Genomic DNA, 24,212 nt, shown 5'->3' with positions numbered 1-24,212 from the left:
TCCTTCTATTCTATTACCATTATTATATGCCACAGAGTACAATAGTTTTGTTCACCTAACGATTGTATGTATTACTGAAAACTAAGCCAGATATGGCTATATGTGTATATACTCGTATAAATGATCAGGATGACGAGAAAAGTCCGTCCCTGCCAGCTGTAACTTGAGTTCGTCATTAACCGTAAACCTATAAAGTGCCATAACTAAGCACTAAATTAAGACTGTAATTTGGTACAGAAGATCGCAGTAACAGGAGGCATCTGTGGCCTCTAATAAGTCTAATATACATATGTATCTCCTAAGCAACTAAAGCTACAACAACCAAATTTACTGAGGGCAAATAATATAAGAACTCCTACCAACAGTGTAAAAATTGATGGAATCGAAGGAGAACCCCACTTACTTCCCATATAATGGTACTGTTAAAAATACTAAACGCGTAATATGGCAATCACTTATTACGCCAGAAACGTCAAATTTTACTTCCGAGAGAGCCAGTGTGAAAATTGGACAATGGGCGTGGCACCGCCCACTTTTTGGTTAAATCACATATCTCGGGAATAGACCCACCGATTTCGACTAAACTTTGTACGTGGCATTTTTCTCATGCATATTCCTATGTCACAGTGTGAAAATGGGAGAAATCGGACCACAACCACGCCTACTTCCCATATAACACAATTTTAATTTTCATTTGATTATTTCACATAAAGTACACAAATCAAGAATTAATATTATGGGATAAGATTTTGCACTAATAATTTCTTTAAAGTATACCACTATATGACCAAAAATTGTCCAAATCCAACCAAAACAATTTAAGCCCCTATATATCGAATAGGTGGACCCCAGTATATAAGTAGTATTGACTTCTGTGTAACAAAAATGGGTTTTATCAATACTTCCTTAAGTCCCCATATACCTAATATAAGGATTTTCGAACTTCCAGGTGACTTTATACAGGATATATTTGAGTTATCTCAATGCAAATTACAGAACGTGTTTTACTCATAGCATTATATCTTTGTGCTTAAAAGAGAAACAATTGGGTTAAAACTTTACTATTACTAAAATCAGGATTTTTGGACATCCGGATATCTTTGCTCCAATCATAACATTTTACTCTTTGTGGAGGAAACTCTCCCTCATTCAATTTTGAATTGAACCGGTCTTCAATCCCGGAAAGACGAAAAAGTCGAGATGCACGTGGTATAATATTCATAGACTGATTACTGAGCCAGTTATAATCCATTGCACTGTGTATTTGGTCGCGGTTCTATTCTACTATTCCAAATATTTAGTAGTTGTATTATTTTTTAGGAAGGATCAGTTTGAAATAGTAGGCATATACTTCATCGTTTCCGTTTAAATATTCCTCGCTAAAGACCGATAGTAAAACGTTGTTAATTCAAAATGCTATAGGGAGAACCACGGCCTCCGACGCGCTATTTATAGGCACGACAAACTAATGTTATCATGAGATATCCATAAGAGATATACATCTACCATCCCGAAGTTTTCTGTAGACCTTTTCAATGGGTACAATACATGGTACATTATTTTAATAAATTTCATAGGGTTCAGCCTACGTTAGCAGCGCAAGCGAAAAAAATTTAATTATTTACAACGTCGTATTAGAAAACTCAAAAAAAAGTATTTCTTCACTATTTATTGAAGGTTATTATACGTACATATAAACCGTCCTCTTCAATCACTTTATTTATTAAAAAAAAAACCCGCATCAAAATTCGTTGCATAGTTTTAAAGATTTAAGCATACAAGGGACATAGAAATTCAGAAATCAGATAGAAATTTCTATAGGTATATTCATGAATTTTTATTTCAGGATGACGAAGATGATTATAGTGGTCCCTCCTTGGGGGGGCCCGTTAGAACACGAAGCGACTCTTCGGATGATGAAGATGATGACGACCGGCCTGTGACAATGCGAAATTCCAATCTTCGCTCCAAACTGGCTGTACCAATTCATCTAAATGTGCCAACAAGTAAACGCTCATTTAAAATGGAAGTTTTTGATCTGTAATATACTTAAGTTTGGAAGTAATTAGTAATTAAGATGTTATGCTTGATTGTTTACTTTGAACTTTAAACTATAATAATTTTAATTTGTCATTAACTCCGAATCTAAATAATTTAATTGAAATAAGGATAGTTTTTTCATTACATGCATAGTTAACACCATTTAAAATTAAAAAATATATACACTATTGACGCTCAGAGTAAAATCAATGTTTAAATGTATGAATATATACATATATATGTACATACCCCTACACTCGTGACCACGCAAAACTTATCACACAAAATGTTCTAGTAGTGTGCATATTTAACTACATTTTATAGGTTATTAATCAGCTATAGATAAATCAATTGAAAGATAGTGAGCTTTACAAAATGAGCTCGAATTGTAAGGAACTGTCCAGCGAAGAAAAAATTATATTTTTTATTTTAATTTCATTTGCACTATATTTGAAATTAATATTTTATTTAATTTTTTGAATTGAAACACGAAGTTTAGTAGGTGCATCACTTTAAAACAAAAAAATCTACCGCTTTTGTATAAGCACAGAAAAGCTATTTTGTGTTTTACTCATTAAACGTAATAAATTAAAAACTTTAATTATAGTTAGATAATATAATTTAGTTTACTTATGATTACTAAAAACATAAAAAAGCAAAATTGAAAAAAAGCCCGAAAGAACGAAAAAGTCCAAAAAAAAAAATTTAAGAAAGTATAGTAGTAAGGCTTACGTGGCCACGCGTGTAAAAGAAATGACAATGAAAATATGCATGTGCACACATGTATGTCCATATGTATTTATCTAAGTCTGTGTTAAAAAATACTTAATTAAGTACATACACCCTGACTCACTTGAATAGGTACATATTTCATTTTTAAGATTCCAGCATATGTATGTCTCTTCATTTAGACATCGCAAACGGCTCCGTTTTAGCTTGGAGCTTGGACTTGTTGAACAAGTCAAAAAATATGTTTTATTTGAATACGTTCATATTGTGATGCGCTATTGAGAAAGCTGGTCCGTTTAGGAGAAATTAATAAAATTCAGGTCTTTTTAGTGAATATGGGACTAGCAGATGCCATTTCTGATGTCGAAAAGACCAAATTTGAAGCTTTTGCGGATCAAAGCCTTTCTGCGCTAACGATTGCTTCTAAAATTAATAGAAGTGCAAATATCGTTGTTTTTACGGTTCGATGCCTTATCAGAAAATATGAAAGGAAGTCAAGTCGAGTGACTTTGTAGCAAAAATAAAAGCGAAAAGTTGTTTCCGTGCCAGTATTTCCACTGTGAGAAGAATAACAAAAAGTTTTCAGCATCTGGTGCTCAAAAAACCAAAACCTAAATGCTTAACGGAAGGATACAAGGCTACAGTTTTGGAGCATGTCACATGTGTTGGAAAAATGAATCGAAATCGGTCATCAACGGTTCCGACAGATTTAATTTTTATTTCGGGGTAGATGTTCCACAAGATTTAGGATAGATAGATTTCTGACTAGAATTTTATTAATTACCCTAAATTTTATTAATTATGCTAAATACTAAAGTGATTAATTTGAAAACCTATAAAACATTTACACTTGTAAGTCATGGAAATTAAAATCACATTTTTTGAGTTATTCAATAAAATACTCCATATAAGCAAAATTTTGAAAGGTATATTATTCATCTTCACAACATTTGTTCAAAATAGATCCATCTTTAAAACCAAGTTAAGGCAGAGCTTCTCTTTAAATCAAGAGATAAAGACTCGTATTTTAAAAATAAAATATGCAATTATTCAAGTGGATCGGAGTATATGTACATACATACAAACTACAATAGTGATTTATTTACTAGAAAAAGTAAATAATAGCGGGTTTCGGTGCGCCAAGGGTTGAACTTGCGGTACAACCTTGCACTAACATGCTTTCTGACGCATGTGCAATTGCTCCTTTGGCGGGGAGAACTTTATTCCGCGTTATAAAAGTATTATTTGTTATTCGTTATATAGTATACCTTTATGTTACTAATTATTTACTCATGTATACAAACTTGTGCACTGTTAAATATGCACAAGTGTCGAATACTGTTTAGACGAACTTTATAACAAGGCTGAAAGCAGTGAGCAAAGATAGCGACCAATGAAATTATGAATTGGAAACAGATATTCGGCCCTATTCCCGTTTCCAAGTTGTTTTCGATGTTATCGTCGCTTCATTCCTAAATATCGTAACGTCAAAGAAGAGTTATCGAAAATTTTAAATTAAAATTAAGCGTATGACAATGTCCAACATCGACGCTATATTTAAAGTTGTTATTTTTTGTTTTGCAGAAAATATTTCAACCATTTTGTAAATTTAATGTCCGGTTTTACTTTACCACTATTTCCCATAGGTGCTCCGACTCGCTAACGGTGAAGTTCGGGGTTCTTTTGTTTTTCATCCCTTTTCGATATAAATTTCCTCTCAAATTTATGTATTGTCTGTTATAATTTAAATATTTCAAACGTATTTTTATGGATGAGATTTGTAAAACATGGGCAACATATGTGCAGTTTATCATAATAAAATTTTATAAAAATAAGCAATGACTGTGAAACGGACTACTCAGTCTGCAGCAATGCTAAGCGAAGACTTTATTTGGGCACAACTTAAGTATGGACTGTGAAACCGGGCATAAGTATAATAAGACTTCTGTTGCCATAGTTACAGATTTATTTTCATTTATTTTTATTTTGAATTTTAATGAATAATTGTTAGGTATTACAATTTGAGTACCTAAAAGACAAGAATATATGACACAAAACAGTATAATACATATAATATGTAAGTATACGAATTGGTGTGGGATTTTATTTAACGCAGTCTTAATTAAATCGTTTTTGTGGCATTTTAATAATTTTTTCCATATTTTATATAGTAACAAAACTTTAAATTGCAATAACGAGAAATTTTAATTAAGCAAAGTAGTTAGTAACCGAACGAGAGACAGGGGCTCAAGGTTAATTCTCAAGACAACCGGTTCTATGTTATTTCACTGTTATTTCGGCGAACTAACCCTGTTTCAATCGATGTGTTTTTGGTTATGATTTCCCTCAGTAAAGCAATTCCTAGCAACAGGGTTGCTCCGCATCCTTCTGATCCGTACTGGCATTGAGTACAATCCGAGCCCGGAAGAATTTTGCAGCTGCGTTTGCGCTAAAAGGCTCCATCAAAACTAAACCTCGGTTAGAAGTAATATATGCAATGGATGGAACCATCTTAAGACCTGCTCAGGCCTTAAGAAACAGAAGGAGTAGACCACAAGTGACCCCATTGTGACAACTTTCTCACTCCCAGGATTATCCACAGACACCCATGACAAACCCGATTACTACAAATCAACTGTGACAGACTCCAGAGTAAGATCGAGGAGATAGTTGCATTCATGAGCTGGGAATGAGTTGAGTCTTGATAGCTGCGGTCTAAATATCCAAATAAAATAGCCGCTCAGATCTTCTAAGTTGTTCAGGTTTCAACGTTATATGTAAGGATTGCGACCGAGATACTGGTGTAGGCCTAGCCATCATAATGCACAACATCGTCGCATCGATGGCGACATTCACCTCAGGGATACTACCCTTGAATATCAGGCGATAGCTGTCCGGACAGGCGATGTCAAGCCCAAAATATTTAATATATACATCATCCTGGATATCACCCGAATAGAATTATGGTCACATTGCTAGTGGTGGTCTGATAAATAGCATAACTTGGCGACCTTTGGACTACTGTCAAGGCCTTGTCTAATCCGAGACCCCAAAGAAGTACTCGAAATTTTTTAGATATGGTTATTGATACTCTCATTGAATTTAAATTCTAAATGAGAAAATTCTACACATTCATATACATAGTTACATACTTAGAATTATATATTTTATATATACGAAAAGAAATAAAATGCGGCTAACAAATATTTGAGCACTATAATTCATGGTTGCAAGTTTGCTAAAAGTCGATTTTTCCTAACGTTTTATGAACGGCTGTCGGAATTATTAGAAGCTATTCTCGCGGCTGTTGAAAAACTTTGAGATTATTCGAAAATATTCGGGGTTCGCAGAATAGTGGTTTCCAATAGTGGTGTATCTAAAAATATCAAATCTTGTAAATCAATTTTCCGCTATTATTATTAACTAATTTTTACTACATATGTATGACATATACGATAATTTTCAAATTTAAAAAAGAACATTTTATATTCCGAGCTTTGGGATACCTCTTAAGATTAACTATTATTTTATTAGATTTTAATTAGTATATATATTTATTGTTCTCCGGTTTTTATGATATTTTCATTTCTTATATTTTGATCAATCATTGATTGTACAATAATACAATTTCAAATAATAGTAACAATTTTTTCCAGTCATTCTTAATTAAGGCTACATTTTTGAATAATTTATTAAGTTATTGAGAGCACAAATATATTCTAAATCGATCTTATATGCCATAGATATAAGATAACAACTGCTTTGCTATCTAGTGTTTTTTTAATTTTCAAAAAAGCCTACTTAAAGAACTTATTTTATTTTAAGATTTTTGAGAAACAATCAGAAATCAACAACCCGAAGAAACTTTATCACTAGTATTAGTTTAATGCTAGGTTAGAAAATAAGTACAGGAGGTTCGAATTTCTGATTGTCATAGAACGCTGTTGTGAAAACGAAGAAAGAAGTAATACCCTATCAGGCGAACGCGACAAAAGAGATATAAACATTTCCAAACATAGACAACACCTTTAACAGATATTTGCTAGATATTTGCACAAGATACATAACACAAGAACTCAATAAATCCATAAAAGGGTTAGATTTCGAAAGACAGTTTTAAAATAATTTTATTTATTATTTTTAGTATTTGTAACACTGTGCACTGTGTTATTATATATACTATATATATATATGGTGTATACATATGCGAAAGTAAATAAAATGTGTAGATTTGTATAGATTTTCGAGGTTTGTTGAAAAACCTGGCTTTAAACTGGCTATACGAGTGTGTATGCTGGCATTACGAATTTTAGATTGTTTTAGTCAGATTTGCTCGAAAGGATGAGTAATGTTGAGAAAGTATGTTAGGGGTGTATGGGTTATTAATGGCACTCACTAGTTATTTCACAAAAAACTTATTATAGACTTTTTGATCATCTTAAATAGGTCCTCGAACCTTGAAATTGTACTGGTACCGTGAAAGATACCGTAAAGTTAAGGATGTGTTCTATACGTACAATGATACAAGACTATTACTTGTATAACATTGTTAATGAAGCAAAAAATACGAACATCTAATTTTTTCAGCACACATCACCATATTAAAATTAGAAATAAAAGCTTAGTTTTTTAGGATGTCAGTTAATTACGACATAAATGTGTGATATACAGGTATTAAATGATATTCGCTAAAAAATAAATAGGATGTAAATATTTCAAACGAATACAGTAATTAACGCAACGCTTAAGCGATATAAATACAAAACTAGAATTAGCTAACATAAAATGCTTGTGTTAAGCCTACTGAAGAATGTTAATCTTCTACTTACATACTATATATGTATTTGCTGTAAATATTTTTATGTAGCAATACAAACGTTTTGGTTTAAGTTTCGTTTAGCCAATATGAACCCATTAAGTTAAAAAATGCCAACAATCAACAAAGCTTCATGTATGGTATTGTTAAATATTGTCAACTATGCTGCTTTTATTTTTGCATTCAGTAGTAACAATACACACTTATATAAAACACTGAGAATTAATACATACAAGTATGCATAGTATTTGTTTAATTAGAAATGTAAGTTGTAGGAGCATTGAAATAAGGTTTTTAAGTTTTTTTCTCTTTGAATTTTTATTACAATTAAACTTTATAAGATTGTGTCGTGAGAAGATAAGCAAAAATTTGTCATAAGTGTTTTCACTCGTAATGTTAAAATCATGTGTTTGCTTTCAACAATACTACTGATGGTCAAATTGAAAGGTGAATTTTTAATTTATATTTCGCGTGTTTTTCGAATCGGTAAATTTGTTTTTCTGTAAGTTGGTAGTACTGTAGTGGCATCTATTCTAAATTTCACGTCAAAAAAATTCCTTAGTACATATTTGAGATACGCGTCGTTTTGTGAAGTTCTAAAAGTGAATTCTTCGATTTTTACTATGTCTGAATTCATTGAACAAAGAAGTGCGATAATGCGATGGATCTCATAGTGCATTGGTTATTCGTGATCATTTCGCCACATTTTCAACTAAAATCGTGCCGTGTAACTTCTGGCTATTCAGCAAATTCATATGACCACTCCGAGGACACCGTTTGGACTCAATTGAGCTGAAATCGAAGAAGGCTCTGATGGCCATCATGACGGAGGACTTTTTCAAGTGCTATGATGACTGGAAAATTCATTGGCATAAGTGTATTGCAGCAGGAGGGGATTACTTTGAAGGAGATGAAATGGACAAAATTCAACTTTCAATTTGATCACAGTAGTATAAAACTTTCCAGCGATTTTGATTTATGAGAGATCAAAAGACAAACAAAAAACACATAAAAGTTTATTTGTCATTGACGATTAAAGCTGGAAACACACTCTCTAGTAATACAACCTTATATAATTGAATCATGGTACTTTCTAAAGGACGTTATATGAGAATAAAAGCTGTGCCACGAAAATTAGGTTTTCATTTTGAGTCATGTTCTTTTCTTTAAAAAATACTTAGCCTTCCAAATAAAATACTATATAGTTACTAATAACTTAAAGAGGTTTTTTAAATGCCTTACCGCAGGTGCGGGAATTTAAAGACCTTTCATGAGTGAAAAATGTTTATGCTCTTGCAACCAGTTGCTACAGGGTATTATAGTTACCACCTAAAACTAAGCGAGATAGATATAAGGATATGTATATATAAATGATTAGGGTGACGAAGAGTTGAAATCCGGTTGATTGTCAGTCTCTCCGTCCGTCCGTCAAGCTGAAACTTGAGTAAAAATGAAGATATCTTGAAGAAACTTGGTAGGTGGGTTCCTTAGTACAAAAAAAAATCGAGTTCGTAGATGGGTATTACCGGACCACTGCCACGCCCACAAATCACCATTAACCGAAAACATATAAAGTGCCATAACTAAGGAATAAATTAAGCTATGAAGCTCTAATTTGGCACAGGGCATCGCAGTAGTCAGGGGCACATGTAGGCAAATATTTTTGAAAAAGTGGGCGTGGCCCCGCCCTCTAATAAATTTGTTCATTAAACTCTCCTAAACCAATAAATCTACAATAACCACACTCACCCGGCTCAAATATTATAAAAACTCCTACCGACAGTGTGAAAATGAATGAAATCGGAAGATAACCGCTCACACTCCACATATAACGGTTTCGTTAAAAACTACTAAAAGCGCGATAAATCAATAACTGAATAAGCCAGAAACATTAAATTTTAACAGCCAGTTGTTATGAGAGAGCTTTATTGGAACCGGTATAAAAATTGAACCGTGGCACCGCCCACATTTTGGTGAAACCTCGTTCGATTTCGACAAAATTTTGTACGTGATATTCTTTTCATATTACTATGTCACAGGGCGAAATCGGAGTACAACCTCACTCCATATAGCAAAATTTCAGATTCCACAAATCAAGAAGAAATTAATATAACGCGGTGAAACTTTGCAAGAATAATGCCGTTAGTGTATGCCATGTTATGATCAAAATGGGTTGAATCTGGCCAATACTTTCCTTAACCCCCATACACCTGATATAAAGATTTTCGAACTTCCGGGAGACTCTGTACAGCATATATCGGCCAATATGTGAGTTATCCGAATGAAAATATGAGAGCGTGTTTTATTCATAACAGTGTATCTAGATAAATTTAAGCGGAAACTTGGCTTAGCCCCTATATAACTAACATCAGGATTTTCTAACATCCGACTGACTTTACTCTATATTATTGGTTATATACTATATAAAGTATTTCCCTGGCTTTGGTTCTTGTAAGTTGAAAGAGTATACAATTTTCGGTTGCATCCGAACTTAGCCCTTCCTTACTTGTTCATAATGTCTTTATTATTGATTTGCTTGTATTTTTATCAAATTTTTTAAATCTAGCTTATCTAATTAAATGCATATGTACGTTTTACTATGTATGTTGACACACATGGAACATGAGGTTGATTTTAATTGTGCAACTCAATGCATGTGCGTGTGTCTGTTCGTATGTATATTGTGTCATATGAATTATTTTCAATTGTACATATTTATAATGCCTAAATGTATTTTTAGAAGCATTATTTTATCAGTGCATATATTTATTTATGTCTGAATGAAGTCATGACAAATATTTTATTAATTTTAAATTAGATTTCGCATTTATAACGGTAGTTTATAATTTTATTTTTAATATGACTTGCTCTCTTGCAAAAATATCCAAAATGCGATATATTTTTCAAAATTGAGGCAGAAGTTGTCAATTAATTTTTCATCAAACGTTCTCGAAAAACAATTACATTATGACAAAAACATTATGCTGTATGCTGTATGCTGTATGCTTATTGGGATAATTCTATTTTAAAAAATCTTTTTATGAGTTATATCGTAATTCTATAACTAAAAGTTAAATATACGTTTTAAGAATACTATTATTGAATAAAAACAGTTATTTGAGACAGCAGACATAAGTAAAAACAAACGAGTTTCTATTTTAAATCAATAAGACAAATTTTAGCGAATATATGTCTTTATTTAACTATTCGAAATTCTAGAACAATTTTCACTTATACGTATGTTCATAAGTAAGTATGCAAATTTATGTACAGTAGAAACTCGATTAACCGGACTAATTGTTGTCGATAGGCATTCGGATAATCGAATGTATGAAGAAAAACAAATAGATATTCATATCCTGCAACGAAAATCAATGAATTAAGAAATGAACACTTACTTATGTATGTATGTATGTACATATTTTCTTAGATTACTCTACATACGTAATACTAAACTGCAGCATTAATCATGAAATACAATAAAATATTTAGGTACGTACGTACGAATAATTTGTCTACAATATGTATTTGGTAATTTGCATTTGGTAATCATGAAGTAAGTAGGTAGGTAATAAGTTTAATTTGGTTTAAAATATTTGGTAATTGTCATTTGACGTAAGCAACTTTTTCTCTTCATTGCTGCTATATCACGAATTCGTTTCAGTTGTAGTAGACTCACAGTATCACCCTAGGGGTATTCTCTCGCTCTTGCAAATCCCTTGCACGGTGCAAGAATTGCATATATTTCCTCTCGGTGCACCAACACAACAACAAACACACGCAGAAAATTATTTGCAAGGGCTGTAAAATATGTCAGACCAAAAACCATGTATATTTGCGTGCAATGTCATGGAAAAATATAATTGCAACCCTGTTTTAGCTGACTTTTTATATAAAGTCATATAGCGTCGTTAAATTGACTTTCGCTTTGGCAGGTTTAAATATGTAGACGTGACACGCACGTCAGAGCGGAGTCACAATTGAAAATGAACTAAAACAATAATGAAACGCGCGGGGCAGCGGCAGCGACCGAATAATCGCGAATCCGTATAACTGAGGGCCGGATAAACGAGTTTCTACTGTATATTTAAAATGTTCAAGTTTTTCTACAAATAATGATATTTACTTTTTAATACCAAACACTTATTTAAAACAAAGCTATGGGTCTCATAGTTATTACCAAAAGCCAATAAAAAATACTTATTTATGACACATAGTGTGTACAAGTAATATTAAAACCTGATGTATTTTTTTAAACAAAGAAAAATTGATCGCATACAATAAACTTTAGTGAGTAGTCGAAAGAACAAGGTGCGGTCCAAAATAAACAGGATTTTTTGAATCTAGCGCCCCCTGGTGGCGCCATCCATATGTCGACTGATGCGTTAGAACCTGCTATCTTTATCGATTATCCAGTGAGTTATCGCGTTTTAAGTGTCGGTATGTTTGTGTTATCGGTGCGAAAATTAGCTTCGAACAAAGAGCCAATATGTTTAAAATTGGTAAAACCTTTACCGAAACGTTTCAATTGATGAAACAAGTTTATGGCGATGATTGCCCATCCCGTAGCAGAGTGCACGAGTGGTTTCAACGTTTTCAAAGTGGTCGTGGCCGGAAATTCCGTTGAAACTATGCGTGAATTCATCAAAAATCAGTCGAAATCATCATTGAAATGCACGGAAATTGAATATCTCCAAAACATCGATTTATCACATTTTGACCGAACCTTTGGACTTACGAAAGGTGTGTGCACGGTTTGTTCCGCACCGATTGACTGACGACCAAAAATTGCTCAGAATCCGTCTCATCGATCGACACTTGTGACCGATTGTTTGACCAAAAACTTTTTAACCATTAACCACTCACCGTATTCACCTGATATGATACCGTGCGACTCTTCCTTTTTGGAAAAAAGCATTTGACCATGAATGGAAAGCGTTATGCAGACGTTAAGGCCATTCAAAAGCTTGCACCGGCATACTGGCAGCCATACCGGCCAACGAGCTAAAACACTCGTTCGACATGCTTTTGCACCATGCAAAAAGCTGTATTTTTGGGGTTTGGGGTAGTAAGAGCCACAAAAAAATGAGAATTTTCAGTATTTTTTTGCTATTAAATCGTGTTATTTTACAAAAGTACATAGTAATATGGCATTATTATAGAATGTGTAAAGGCACAAAAATTTCAAAAAAAAAAAATTAATTTCTTAAGTTATAGTTCTTTGTGTTGACCCAGTTCAAAAAAAGGTACTTGTGGTGACAACCATAAGTCCTTGGAGATTCATCTAAAATCAATCGGGCAAAAGAAAATTAGTTTTATAAATAGATAATCCTGAGCCTGATGGAAGGATTTTTTGTTTTTTCAAAAATTAACAAAATGGCGGCCTCAGAAATTTTTTTCTAAATTTTTGGGAAAAAATCAACAGTTAATTGGTCTTAAAAAATCGAAATTTTCGAAAAAATAAAAACCTTTCGATAAGGCCGAGTTTGTTATGTATTCTAAAAGGTGTATAAATTTCATTAAAATCTACTGAGCGGTTTTCGAGTTACAGTTTTCACGGGTTCAAAAAACATAGTTTTGAGAAAAACGCGTTTAAAGTTTCACACTAGCACTTTGAAGTGCCCGAGCACTCTTTGTTATTTTTCGAATAACTCAAAAACTAATTATCGATCAACGTGAAATTTTCAGGGAATATTTTTAAGATAATACACTTAACGAAATAGCAAAATAAAAATTATTTTTTGAAGATTCTGACTAAACCTAACCCCTTAAAGCAGAAGGAGACTATTTTAAATAAAATAAAATAGACTTTGTCCAAAAAAACATTTGTTCACGGGTTGCACATACTTTATTTTTGTTGCTTTTATACCTAAAAATAAGAATGAGATAAAAAAGTTTTGAATTTGATTTTATGTATAAAAAAGATGAAGCTCTAAGATATCTAAGTCGAGTTCTAGATAAGGTCGGACATAAGCAGAGTAGCGGTTCCAGCGTCTCTCTCATGCCTACCTCACCGCAATTTCTATATGTGTTATCGTTAAGAATGTATACATATATGGCTCGCATATAAAGCAAGTAAGTTGTGACCTGTGACTAGCTTTGCAATTTTTTATATGCACTAAATACGTCCTTATAATGCGTCTACGTGCTCCGATGTTGGAGGGCAGCGATGAGATACTATTTATTACAAATTTTCGTAAATGTGACGGTCCCTTCCTTTAATTCAGAAATAGAATCACGTATCTCGAGTCTATTTAATTTTTCTCTTACTATTTTTCTGTACAAATCCCAGTTAGTGTTGTCAGGATTTCTTAGGCTGAAAATTTTACATGAAATCTTACATACCTATGGTCAGGAAACCAGTGAGTTCGAAGTACCTCCCAATCTTCAACCTTGATAATTGTACTAGTGATAAAGGTAGAAACCAAGTATAGTAGTATATTGGCTCATCAGTATAAAATTTAATAATGACTCACCCCTATTATTGTCTAGCAGTAATACGATGTGGTGCGTGTTGGCGTCAGTACCTATCAACAGCGGAAATCCGCTGGCGGCGCTTCGCTCATTATGATTTAAGATAAATTTAGTTCAATGTATGAATGCATACTTTTCCCTACGGGTATAACAGACACCACCGTCGGATCAAATAAAAATACATTTATAACAGTTCTTAGTTTCTTTATAGCACTCGGGATGATCCGACGGTGGCGGTCCATGGTTCCTGAACTGAGCCGTATCCTAGCCGATCCCCTCTAGGTTGAGAAGGAGCTCGACAGAGGCGACCTTGCTTTTATGCAGGTTTTAAAGAACCTTTACTAGAACCAAAATGAAAAAATTGAACTCAATAAAATTGCACAAATGTTTTTCACATAAATCGTTTATAATAATATCATTAAAACCGATCATTTATTTAGGGCTAGATATTTTAAAACAGATTCAAAATGTCTAAATATGAATAGTTGTACTTTTCTGTCTTGTTCTCTAGAAACTTTTGTTATTAACACCCCAATTTTGTCTCCCATAATGGCTTCAGTATACTGGCCCTGGTAGCATTTGTTAAATTTCATACATTCATGATGATTAATTACTTGAACTCAGTTTCTACTTAGAAGTTTTGTCCTCTCCGCTGGAAAATTTTAAACAGAAACATTTATATGCAGATATTTTAAGTAAAGATTAAAACTCAGAAACTTGCTGAATGTCATGGGACTCGATTTTTATAACGAAAAGGCAAATTGCTAACATTAAAAAATGTTAACTATGTGGCGCAAAATATCTATTTAGCAAAGAAAAATAAACGAAAAGCTTTTAATTAAATTTACATACTATAACAGTATTTTTTTAAGAATATTAAAATTATTAACTAATGATCAATTTATAAAAAATCAGTGTAGTTTTTCGCAAACCAAGCAGCTGAGTGAAGTTAGCAAGTAACGAAAAAACTATCATGCTTGCCAATCTGGTACTTCGTCATTCGGTAAAACGGTAATATGTTAAGTTTACAAAAACAAAACGTACGTAAAAAACTACCAAGTAACGACTAACAAATTAGTAAAGCTGGTCTGAATACCCCTATAATGTTGATGGTAATCGATAATATACCCAAAATGTCTAAAGGTTTTTATTATGTTTTAACAAAATTTAAATTTGTTAAAGATTTACTTTGTTTATTAAACACTCGTAGAAGTGTCCATCTCGGAATACCAAAGTCATCCCAATGGCGACATAATGTACTTAGGAACTTTGATGAGAGCCGTTTCAACGAAATGATTCGTGTTCGCCCGGACGAGTTTCGCCGCATACTAGACTATAAAAAGAACGATAGTATATTTAACAAAAATTCTAGTGGAGCGCAACTTCCTTTAGATTTACAATTAAAAATAGTGCTAGTTAGGTTGGGATCTTGGGAATTTAAGTTTAGAATGATAAATGAGCAAAATAAAAAAGAATGCAATGAGTGGATCATGGTATGCTGCATTCTCCATAACATGCTAATCAATTTCCAAACTGAAAACGAAGAAAGCGTTGAAATTAACCCACCTCAATATAGCTTACCACCAGAAAGTAGCACAAGATCTACCTTTCTTGACTTCATACAAAATCATGTCTCCGAATGAGTGAGAGTTAGTTGAGCATCGACCACACTCCGAGGCGGACGTGTGACGGCAGCGGCGGACGTTCTTTATATATGTTTTTTTTTATCATCATTAAAATACAATTGTTGTTTGTTATAAGCGCTTCACTTTTGAATTCGGGGAAAAACGGTCGGGTTACAACTCAGAAGTGGGATTTTATCTAAAGCCTACAAAGGATTCGTAGAATTTGCCAAAAACTGCGCCCATAGCAACGCAGCTAGTGCGTGACAAAACTACAAAAGTTTCCCGAAAATTCGTTCAAACGATAATAGAACGAAAGAAGAGGGAAAGAAGAGGGAAAGAGACGCGAGTGTACAAAAGAAATACTGCAAAGACAATTTGTCTCTAAAAGTATACCGGCGGCAAATGTAACAGGCAGTGAGGCAAAACACAAAGCGTTGAAGGCGAACGAGAGCGTCGACAAAGAAAAGTTGATGCAATTGAAATAAATTACGAATGGTAAAAAGAAGAAGGAAAACAGACGCCAGCAAGAACGGAGGTGTTTATGGAAAACAAAATGGTCTTGGTAAAAATTAAAATTTTGAAAGTTGAACAGCTAAACCGGGTGCTAAAAAGTTAAAACGTTACGGTGGTCGGCAATAAGGCGCTAAAGGTAGCAAAAGTTAGCGAAATATAGGCGCAGATGAGGTCGACTCGGAGGAGCTTGAAGTTGGAGGCGATGGAGACAACGGTCAACAACAGATGGATGAATTGCGCAACGCTATTCTGGAATTAACGAAAACTGTCGGTGAACTCACAGCATCGCGCAGAAGGTACAGTTACGGCTGAGGGTCCGCGAATGACGTCAAGGCCAGCACATATGAACGAGGTGGTCACATCGGCACAAAGGCCAAGGGTGGCAGGATAAGGAAGGGCTAGCGGTTTGCAGGAAATTTGTGGGTTGATGCCAGAGTACGACCAATTAAAGGGCACGTTAAGCAGTGCAGTGTTCATAGAGAAGACGGTACAGTTGCGTAGCGCATATGAATTGACGGAGCGGGAAATATTGGTAGCAGCACAATCAAAGCTAAGAGGGGTCGCAAAAGAATGGCTAGACGCCCAACAAGTATTCCAAACGTGGGCTGAATTCGTTGCAGCCTTTGAACGAGATTTCCCAGCTACAATGGTATCAGCACAGGTGCACCGTGAGATGGCGCAACGAAAGCGGCAATCACGTGACATTTGAAGAATATTATTATGCCATGTTAAGTATTGGGCGACGGCGGATAGACGAGGAGTCCATTAACTCGTACATCATCACGGGTCTAAACGACGCATCACTAACGCGCACGTTGTTGGCTCTAAAGGTGCCGACATGCAACGATCTTCTACAATCCATTAAGGGGTTGGTCACCATGCCAACTACCACGAAGGTAAACATGACAGACTATGGGACTCCAAGCGAGATGGCCAACAAAACAACGGTCGAGAGGAAGCAGATCAAATGCTATAATTGCAACTAGTTTGGGCACATTGCGGCTAAATGTCCTCAACCTCCACGAAAACCCAAATGTGCTCGGTGTAACAAGGTGGGGCATGAAGCCAAAGCATGTCCCGCCGAACGACCAACAGTGGTCGTTCAGGTCAACGACGAAGTCATCGTTGCAGTCAACCCAGCAAGCAAAGAAGTCATGGTCAACGGGGAGCAATACAGTGGTTTCATCGACACGGGTAGTGACTTCTCACTTATTGCGTCATCTAAAGTGCCGCATGACGCAGAGCGTCGAACTTCAGTAAAACGTCTTCTAGGATTCGGCGGAGCGGTGGTGAACAGCACAGAACTAGCTAACATCAACATCGTAATTGATGGAATTACGATCTCGACAGCCTGTCAGATCGTTCCAGATAAGTTTATACCATACGATATTATTATTGGTAGCGACATTTTATGCAAAGAAGGTTGCAGGTTGCATCGACTCTGGGGTCATTCGAGTGCATATGTGCCAGACTAATACGTTTAACATCGACGAAGCACTCAATCCAGATGAAGTTAAAGAAGTCACCAGAGTGCTACATAAGTACGAGAGCTGCTTTACGGAGACGTTGGCGAATCTAGGGAGATGCAGAACAACCGAAATGGAAATCTCTATCGGTAGCGATCAACCAGTCATCGGTAGGCGCTATCAAGTGGCGTTAAGTCAACGAAAATCATCGACGAGCTGCTTAAGTACGATATCATCAGGCCAAGTTCATCACCACATTCGGCTCCAGTTATCTTGGTAAAAAAAATCGAATGGTGAAGACAGGATGTGTATCGATTATCGGGCACTCAACGCAGTGACATTAAAGAAACACTTCCCAATGCCTATCGTCGAGGAGCAGTTGTTAAAGCTCGCCAATAACCATGTATTTACCATATTAGATATGACGGCTGGTTACTACCAGATCCCGTTAACAGAAGACAGCAAACAGCGTTCTTGACACCAGACGGGTTGTACGAGCACAACGTGATGCCAGAAATGGTAACAAAGCTGGTAAGAGGGATACGTCATGGTGACCAAATAATAAGCTACGTGGATGAAGTCATCATCGCTACGAAAACGGTGGCAGGAAGCATCGAGGTACTCAATGAATTTTTACAAGAGTAAAAGAAGCCGGACTTACTTTGAGGCCGTCCAAATGTATCTTCATGGCAACGCGTATACAGTTCCTTGGTCATGTCATCAGCGCAGAGGGCATCCAGCCGGGCGAAGAGAAAACAAAGTGCATAAACGACTTTCCGCAACCACGCACGCCAACGGAGGTGCGACAGTTTCTGGGTCTAGCCGGATTCTTCCGGAAATTCGTCAAAGGGTATAGCATCATAGCCAAGCCATTAGCCTCCTTACTCAAGAAGGAAGCAACGTTTGTATGGGCCGAGGAACAGCAACAGGCATTTACGAATCTGAAGCAAGCTCTAACTACGCAACCAGTTCTTGTCATGTTTGATCCGACGAAGGAACATTAGGTGCACACAGATGCGAGTGCAGCCGGTGTCTCGGGTGTTATGCTGCAGCAAGAGGGTGGCTGGAAACCGGTTCAATACTACAGCCGGCAGTGCAGTACAGCAGAATCCAGGTATCCGAGTCACGAATTGGAAATCTTGGCTGTTGTGGAATCGATGGAGAGATTCCGTGTGTTCTTACTGGGCACTCATTTTGTAGTTTGCAACGACTGCAACGCAGTGGTTACAACCAAAGAAGTTACTCCGTTGAGGCCACGCATCGCTAGGTGGTGGCTGCGGTTGCAAGAATTTGATTTTACGTGCAAATATCGTGCCGGTGTTCAGATCCAACACGTTGATGCATTGAGCAGAGCTCCAGGTGAGCCACCCACGCAGCCGGAAGCAGTTGCAGATTATGTGTTAGCAGTTGGTCACGTCAGGGCGCCAGACGATTGGGTATATGCGATGCAGATTCAGGATGAGTCGCTGAAGAGAATTTGTGAGGTACTTCAAGGCAGAACTGGAGAAACCAACGAAGCTACAGTCAAGCAACTAAACACGGACTACGAACTCCGCAATGGTCGGTTATTCTGCAAGGTCAATAAGGAAGTCAGGCTGGTGGTGCCACACGCAGTTAGGTGGCGCGCTACTAAGGCATGCCACGATGATGTCGGTCATTTTGCGTCAGAGAAGACACTGGACAGGTTGATGAAGCATTTTTGGTTTCCTCGAATGCGTCGGTATGTTAAATCCTACATCGCTGCCTGTGATGAGTGCTGTCTTAACAAGGTCGCAGGTGGCAAAAAGCAAAGTCAACTTCATGTTGCGGAGGTGCTACCGATACCATTCCGGCATATTTACCTTGATCATGTAGGTTCATTTCCAAAAAGCACTTCCGGTCAGGCGTATGTCCTCGTCATGGTATGTGGGTTCAGCTAATATTCCTTACTGAAAGCTGTACGAAATACCGGAAGCACATCAGTAATAAAGGCGCTAGCAGATATGATGGCAATGTTTGGTCAACCGCTACGTATCACCTTTGACCCAGGAACCGCATTCACATCAAAGCAGTTTGAAGCATTCACCCACAAGGATGATATTCAACATACGAAGACAGCGGTATGGACCCGGAGAGCAAATGGTCAGGCAGAGCGAGTGAACAAAACGCTCTTAACTGCACTGAAATGTATGACTGTCGAGACTAGGGCTTGGGACTTATCACTGCCAGCACTCCAGTGGAGTCTTAATTCGCAGAAAAATGAGGTAACACAGTATACACCTAATGAGCTAGTCTTCTTCTTTAATTCTAGGGACGTAACCGGTAACCGAATCATTCAAGCTTTGCACGACGAGGTCACCGAGATGTCAGACATCGATATAAAAAGAGGCGAGGCAGCACAGAATATCATGAATCAGCGGAACAAATGGAAGGAGAGGTATGATCAACGTCACCGGAAGCCTCGGAAATATCAAGTCGGGGACCTGATTGTAGTCAATTACCATACATGGTAACGAAGGTGCTGGACTACGACCGATACATCATCGAAGATTTACCAGATGCCACAGTGACACAGCGCAGGTATTGCAACGTCATGTCGGTGGACCACCTCAAGCCATGGTGTTCGTCCAGTCCCGAACTAGACAGCGATAACTCGTCTTGGGATGACGAAATGTCAGGAGAGGCCGAGCTGTCACCGAATGAGTGAGAGTTAGTTGAGCATAGACCACACTCCGAGGCGGACGTGTGACGGCAGCGACGGACGTTCTTTATATATGTTTTTTTGATCATCATTAAAATACAATTGTTGTTTGTTATAAGCGCTTCACTTTTGAATTTGGGGAAAGACTGTCGGGTTACAATCATAGATTAACTTAAAATGCATCATTATGTAAACGTATATTTACTATTCATTAGTATTAGTATTCATATATAAAAATATGTTTTTTTTTTTTTAATTTAAAAATTAACATAAAAAGTAATTATAAAAAATAAACTTCTGGTACATTAATTCATTTCAGGTAATTTAAAATTCTCTTGCACCACTTCTTCCAATTCTTCCACTTATTTGTATTTGTGCTTCAATTCTTCCATTGCCAATCTTTCTTTCAATTGACTCGTTGAGGTCTACAGTAGAACTCCAATTATCCGAACTCCGACTATCCGAATCGCCGATTATCCGAATCACAAAAAATTGTCCAAAAAAAGTCTGAGTGCGCTATTATTCTGAATGCTGAAGATGAAGAATTGGTTTTGACAAATCATAGCAAAATAAATTTAAAGGACTTTTTACATGGTAGCGGAAGCTTGAAGTTTGGTTACGCCAGTGACGTTAAGACGTGCGTGGAATAAACTGAAAGGCCTACCGTTGTACAGAAGTAAGTGCTGAAGATGTAGGAGAGTGGATGGCTTGTGACACGTCTGACCCTGGTTTTCAAATTCTCAATGACGATGAAATTGTTGTAAGTGTGAGAGAAGATGTTGAAGTGGAAGTGGAAGAAAAACTTTCTGCTGATGTTGAAGTAGACGGACCATCAGCTAGTGAAGCATTTGCCGGCTTCGAGACTGCTTTGAAGTGGATGGAGCGTCAGCCCGAGTGTGACCACTTGCAACTGCTCACCGTCAAGCGAATGCGTGACCTGGCTGCCCGAAAACGGTTGAAGACCGCAAAACAGCTTACATTGACGGAGATGTTTAAAAAACAATGATTTTTATTTCTAAACTTGTACATAAGTACATTTTATTCATATTTAAAACATGTGAAAACATGTTTCTTTCATTTAATTCAATAAAAAAATAGTGCAATATCAAAACGTAGCTCTTATTCTCTCCAATGGGTATTTAAAAAAAAAAAATCCGATTATCCGAATGGGTCCCGGTCCCCATTAATTCGGATAATTGGAGTTCTACTGTACTTCCGAATAGTTTTCGCTGTTCTCCAAACTGTCGTTTATTACTGCTGACTCAACCACTCTACTGCCGAAAATTTCTTCCATTTCATAAAAAAACGTTCACATTTTAAGTAAAGTGGCTGAAATAAAAATGTCTAGTTATTCCAAGTAAGTGTAGAAGAATGAATAACATTTAAATTCTCAAGTTCTGATGCGATTTACTAGTTGTTCCGCTTCATTTTATGGTTTGAACCATTTACACAAATTCGCAATTGTCCTCAATACTATTTGCTTCACTTCTATACGCACGCAGAAACCGTGAAATTTTTGTTTTATTTACAAAACAAAATTTTACCCTTCATAGTTTCGCCTTCCATACCCCCTGCACCCGTCGAGCCTTCCCATGCTTTTGCTTTGTTATATGTTGTACGCATATAACGAATCTTGGAGCGTGTCACCTTCCAGTCCACCGCAATGTTGCTCTCCTTTGAAAATCGTCCATAATACATTTGAGACGTTGGCTTCTATAATTAAAATGGGAAGGATTTAGTATACCATCCCAGGATTTCGGGAATAAAGAAAAATTCTCTAGATCAAGAATATATATAGTTATAGCCGCAGGAAGCTTATAGTTTTCGAGATATTCGCGTTTAAAGTTGAAAATTACCACTATTTGAAGTACGTATTTTCTCGATATAAAATTAGTTTTGCACTTATACTTTGCACTTTCATATCTACAGCACTTCACTAACGCACTTTGTTTTTGTCTAAAAGCGGATTTAATTAATTAAATTGTATTTACTCATATTATGCATTTTTATATTACCTGTGTAACATTATATTGCTCCATTATTCCGAAAACCCTCCAGAAAAGAAATTTGAAAGAAATTTAAATTTAAACACAAATGCAACCACAAGACAAAAGAAAACTGATGTAAACAGAAATCAGCTGAAGAGTTGTATTTGCATAAACTTATTTTAGTATGCAATCCAACAACAATTTTTTTACACTAGCATAAAAACTTATGATTTCATGATGCTTTAAGACACATACATACATATGTATTATTGCGTTCGATGGTAAATTTTTTAGCGAACTTTGTACAGAAATCCTGAAATGAAATGCAAATGTATGTCTTAAAACCAATTTAGCACACAGTTAGAAAAAATGAGTAGAATAGGAATTAATTAATTGTACGTTTGTCGTAAAGTTTGCCATTTTAAAGCATATGAATAATTATTTAGACACAATTATTACAATAACAAACCTTAGTTCAACCATATTGGTGATAGACAATGTAAATTATTTAAAACTTTTAACAAAAAAAGAGTGGAAGTAAATATTAGAAACTACGTTCACGCATATTCAAAAGATTAGATGGGCATGGCTAAACCGCTCGTCACGCTGATTAAAGAATTTCCTTCTTTTGACTCGCTTTGAAGGAAAATCTGCATAAATAAAGCGAATGAAGTAAAACTGTCAATGGCTTGAATCTAATATTTAGGTGGCAACAAGCCCTCTTAAGTTGGGGTGTAACCGAAAATGTTATGCAAAGAGGAGAAATGTTTTCAGGTGTTGATAAAACTTTTAATTGAAAAATTTTGCCAATGAATTATCTAATTACATCATGTATTTGTAGTTGCATTAAGCTTAGTACGCAGCTCTCAAGAAACGTAAAAACTTCATATAAAAAAACGCTTAAGAAACGGTCAAGAAACTTTCCTGCGATAAATTTACTTGTGCTAGTACGCAGCTCTCAAGAAATCTAGTACTAATTTTTAATACTTTTTTTTCAATAAAATGTGAATATAGCAAACCTGGTTTTGCGAAGAAACATCAAATCAACAATTGTTTCTTGAAGGAAATTCGAAGTAATCGTCAAATTCCTCCTAAATTAGTTGAAATCATTATTATGAAATATATTCCATTTTGAAATGTTGTATAAAACCTACCAATCATCAACAACATTCCTTAAATCTCAATGAAAATATTTATGTTACCATACACATACATACATACATACATAATACGCACAAAGTTTGTTTACTTTGTTTATTCTCTCTTGCTCTTCTAATGTGGATCATTCACAATGCGTAACCAGCTGTCAAAATCACTTGAGAAATAATGTATTTTTTTTCTTGAGCAATTACTTGAGAGCTGCGTACCAACCTTTATAATCCTATTTGTTATCTTATTTACTTTTACTATAAGGTGTAGTTACTTAGTTTGTTTTACTAAATTTTGCTTAATATCTGAGATATTTATATTAAAATCAATTTAAATAATATTAGTGCTGTTGAGATATGAGCTCAAAGTAATTATTAGAATCAAGCATTCTGCCCCCTTGTATTCGATAGCGCAGATTGCGGAACATAATAACGACAGATCCAACTTTGAGACGCAAATGATGCGGTGGCATACTACCAACCCCTTCCAAAAAATTCAGAAATTCCACTCGATATTTCACGGCGTCGTCTTCATTGTCAAAGCGATAGATCGATTTGTATGAGCGCAAGTCTCCCGGAATTTGACTTTTTCTTTCGTGAATTGATAAGCGGCGAATGGAATTGATATCAAGTTCAAAGTTTTAACGAAGACGATGTAAAATGACTTCGGCAATGTTATTTTTGTTCGCATCCCATAATAGGTGCGGATTTGAAGGCTGATATGTCGAAATGA

At 35.7% G+C, this 24,212-nt stretch overlaps 2 protein-coding genes across 3 annotated transcripts in view; both read left to right on the top strand.

Moving 5' to 3' along the window:
* LOC105228023 (sodium-dependent neutral amino acid transporter B(0)AT3) overlaps window positions 1-10,578 on the top strand; it is an 83,944-nt gene extending 73,366 nt beyond the window's left edge. For both annotated transcript variants that reach the window (XM_011207652.4, XM_049451263.1), the window contains one exon: window positions 1,847-10,578. In XM_011207652.4, the coding sequence (XP_011205954.2) occupies window positions 1,847-2,044 (198 nt within the window). In that variant the 3' untranslated portion in view covers window positions 2,045-10,578. The remainder of the gene's footprint in view (window positions 1-1,846) is intronic.
* Window positions 10,579-18,349: 7,771 nt separating this feature from the next.
* Window positions 18,350-18,667, top strand: LOC125777579 (uncharacterized). Its single transcript, XM_049452668.1, has one exon. It carries the CDS (start codon window positions 18,350-18,352, stop codon window positions 18,665-18,667), a length of 318 nt encoding a protein of 105 aa, XP_049308625.1.
* The last annotated feature ends 5,545 nt before the right edge of the window (window positions 18,668-24,212 follow it).

This window comes from Bactrocera dorsalis, chromosome 3 (assembly GCF_023373825.1).
Source record: "Bactrocera dorsalis isolate Fly_Bdor chromosome 3, ASM2337382v1, whole genome shotgun sequence".
Taxonomy (NCBI): Eukaryota; Metazoa; Arthropoda; class Insecta; order Diptera; family Tephritidae; genus Bactrocera; species Bactrocera dorsalis.
Note: the sequence above shows the minus strand (reverse complement) of the source record. Positions and strands in the feature narration are given on the sequence as shown.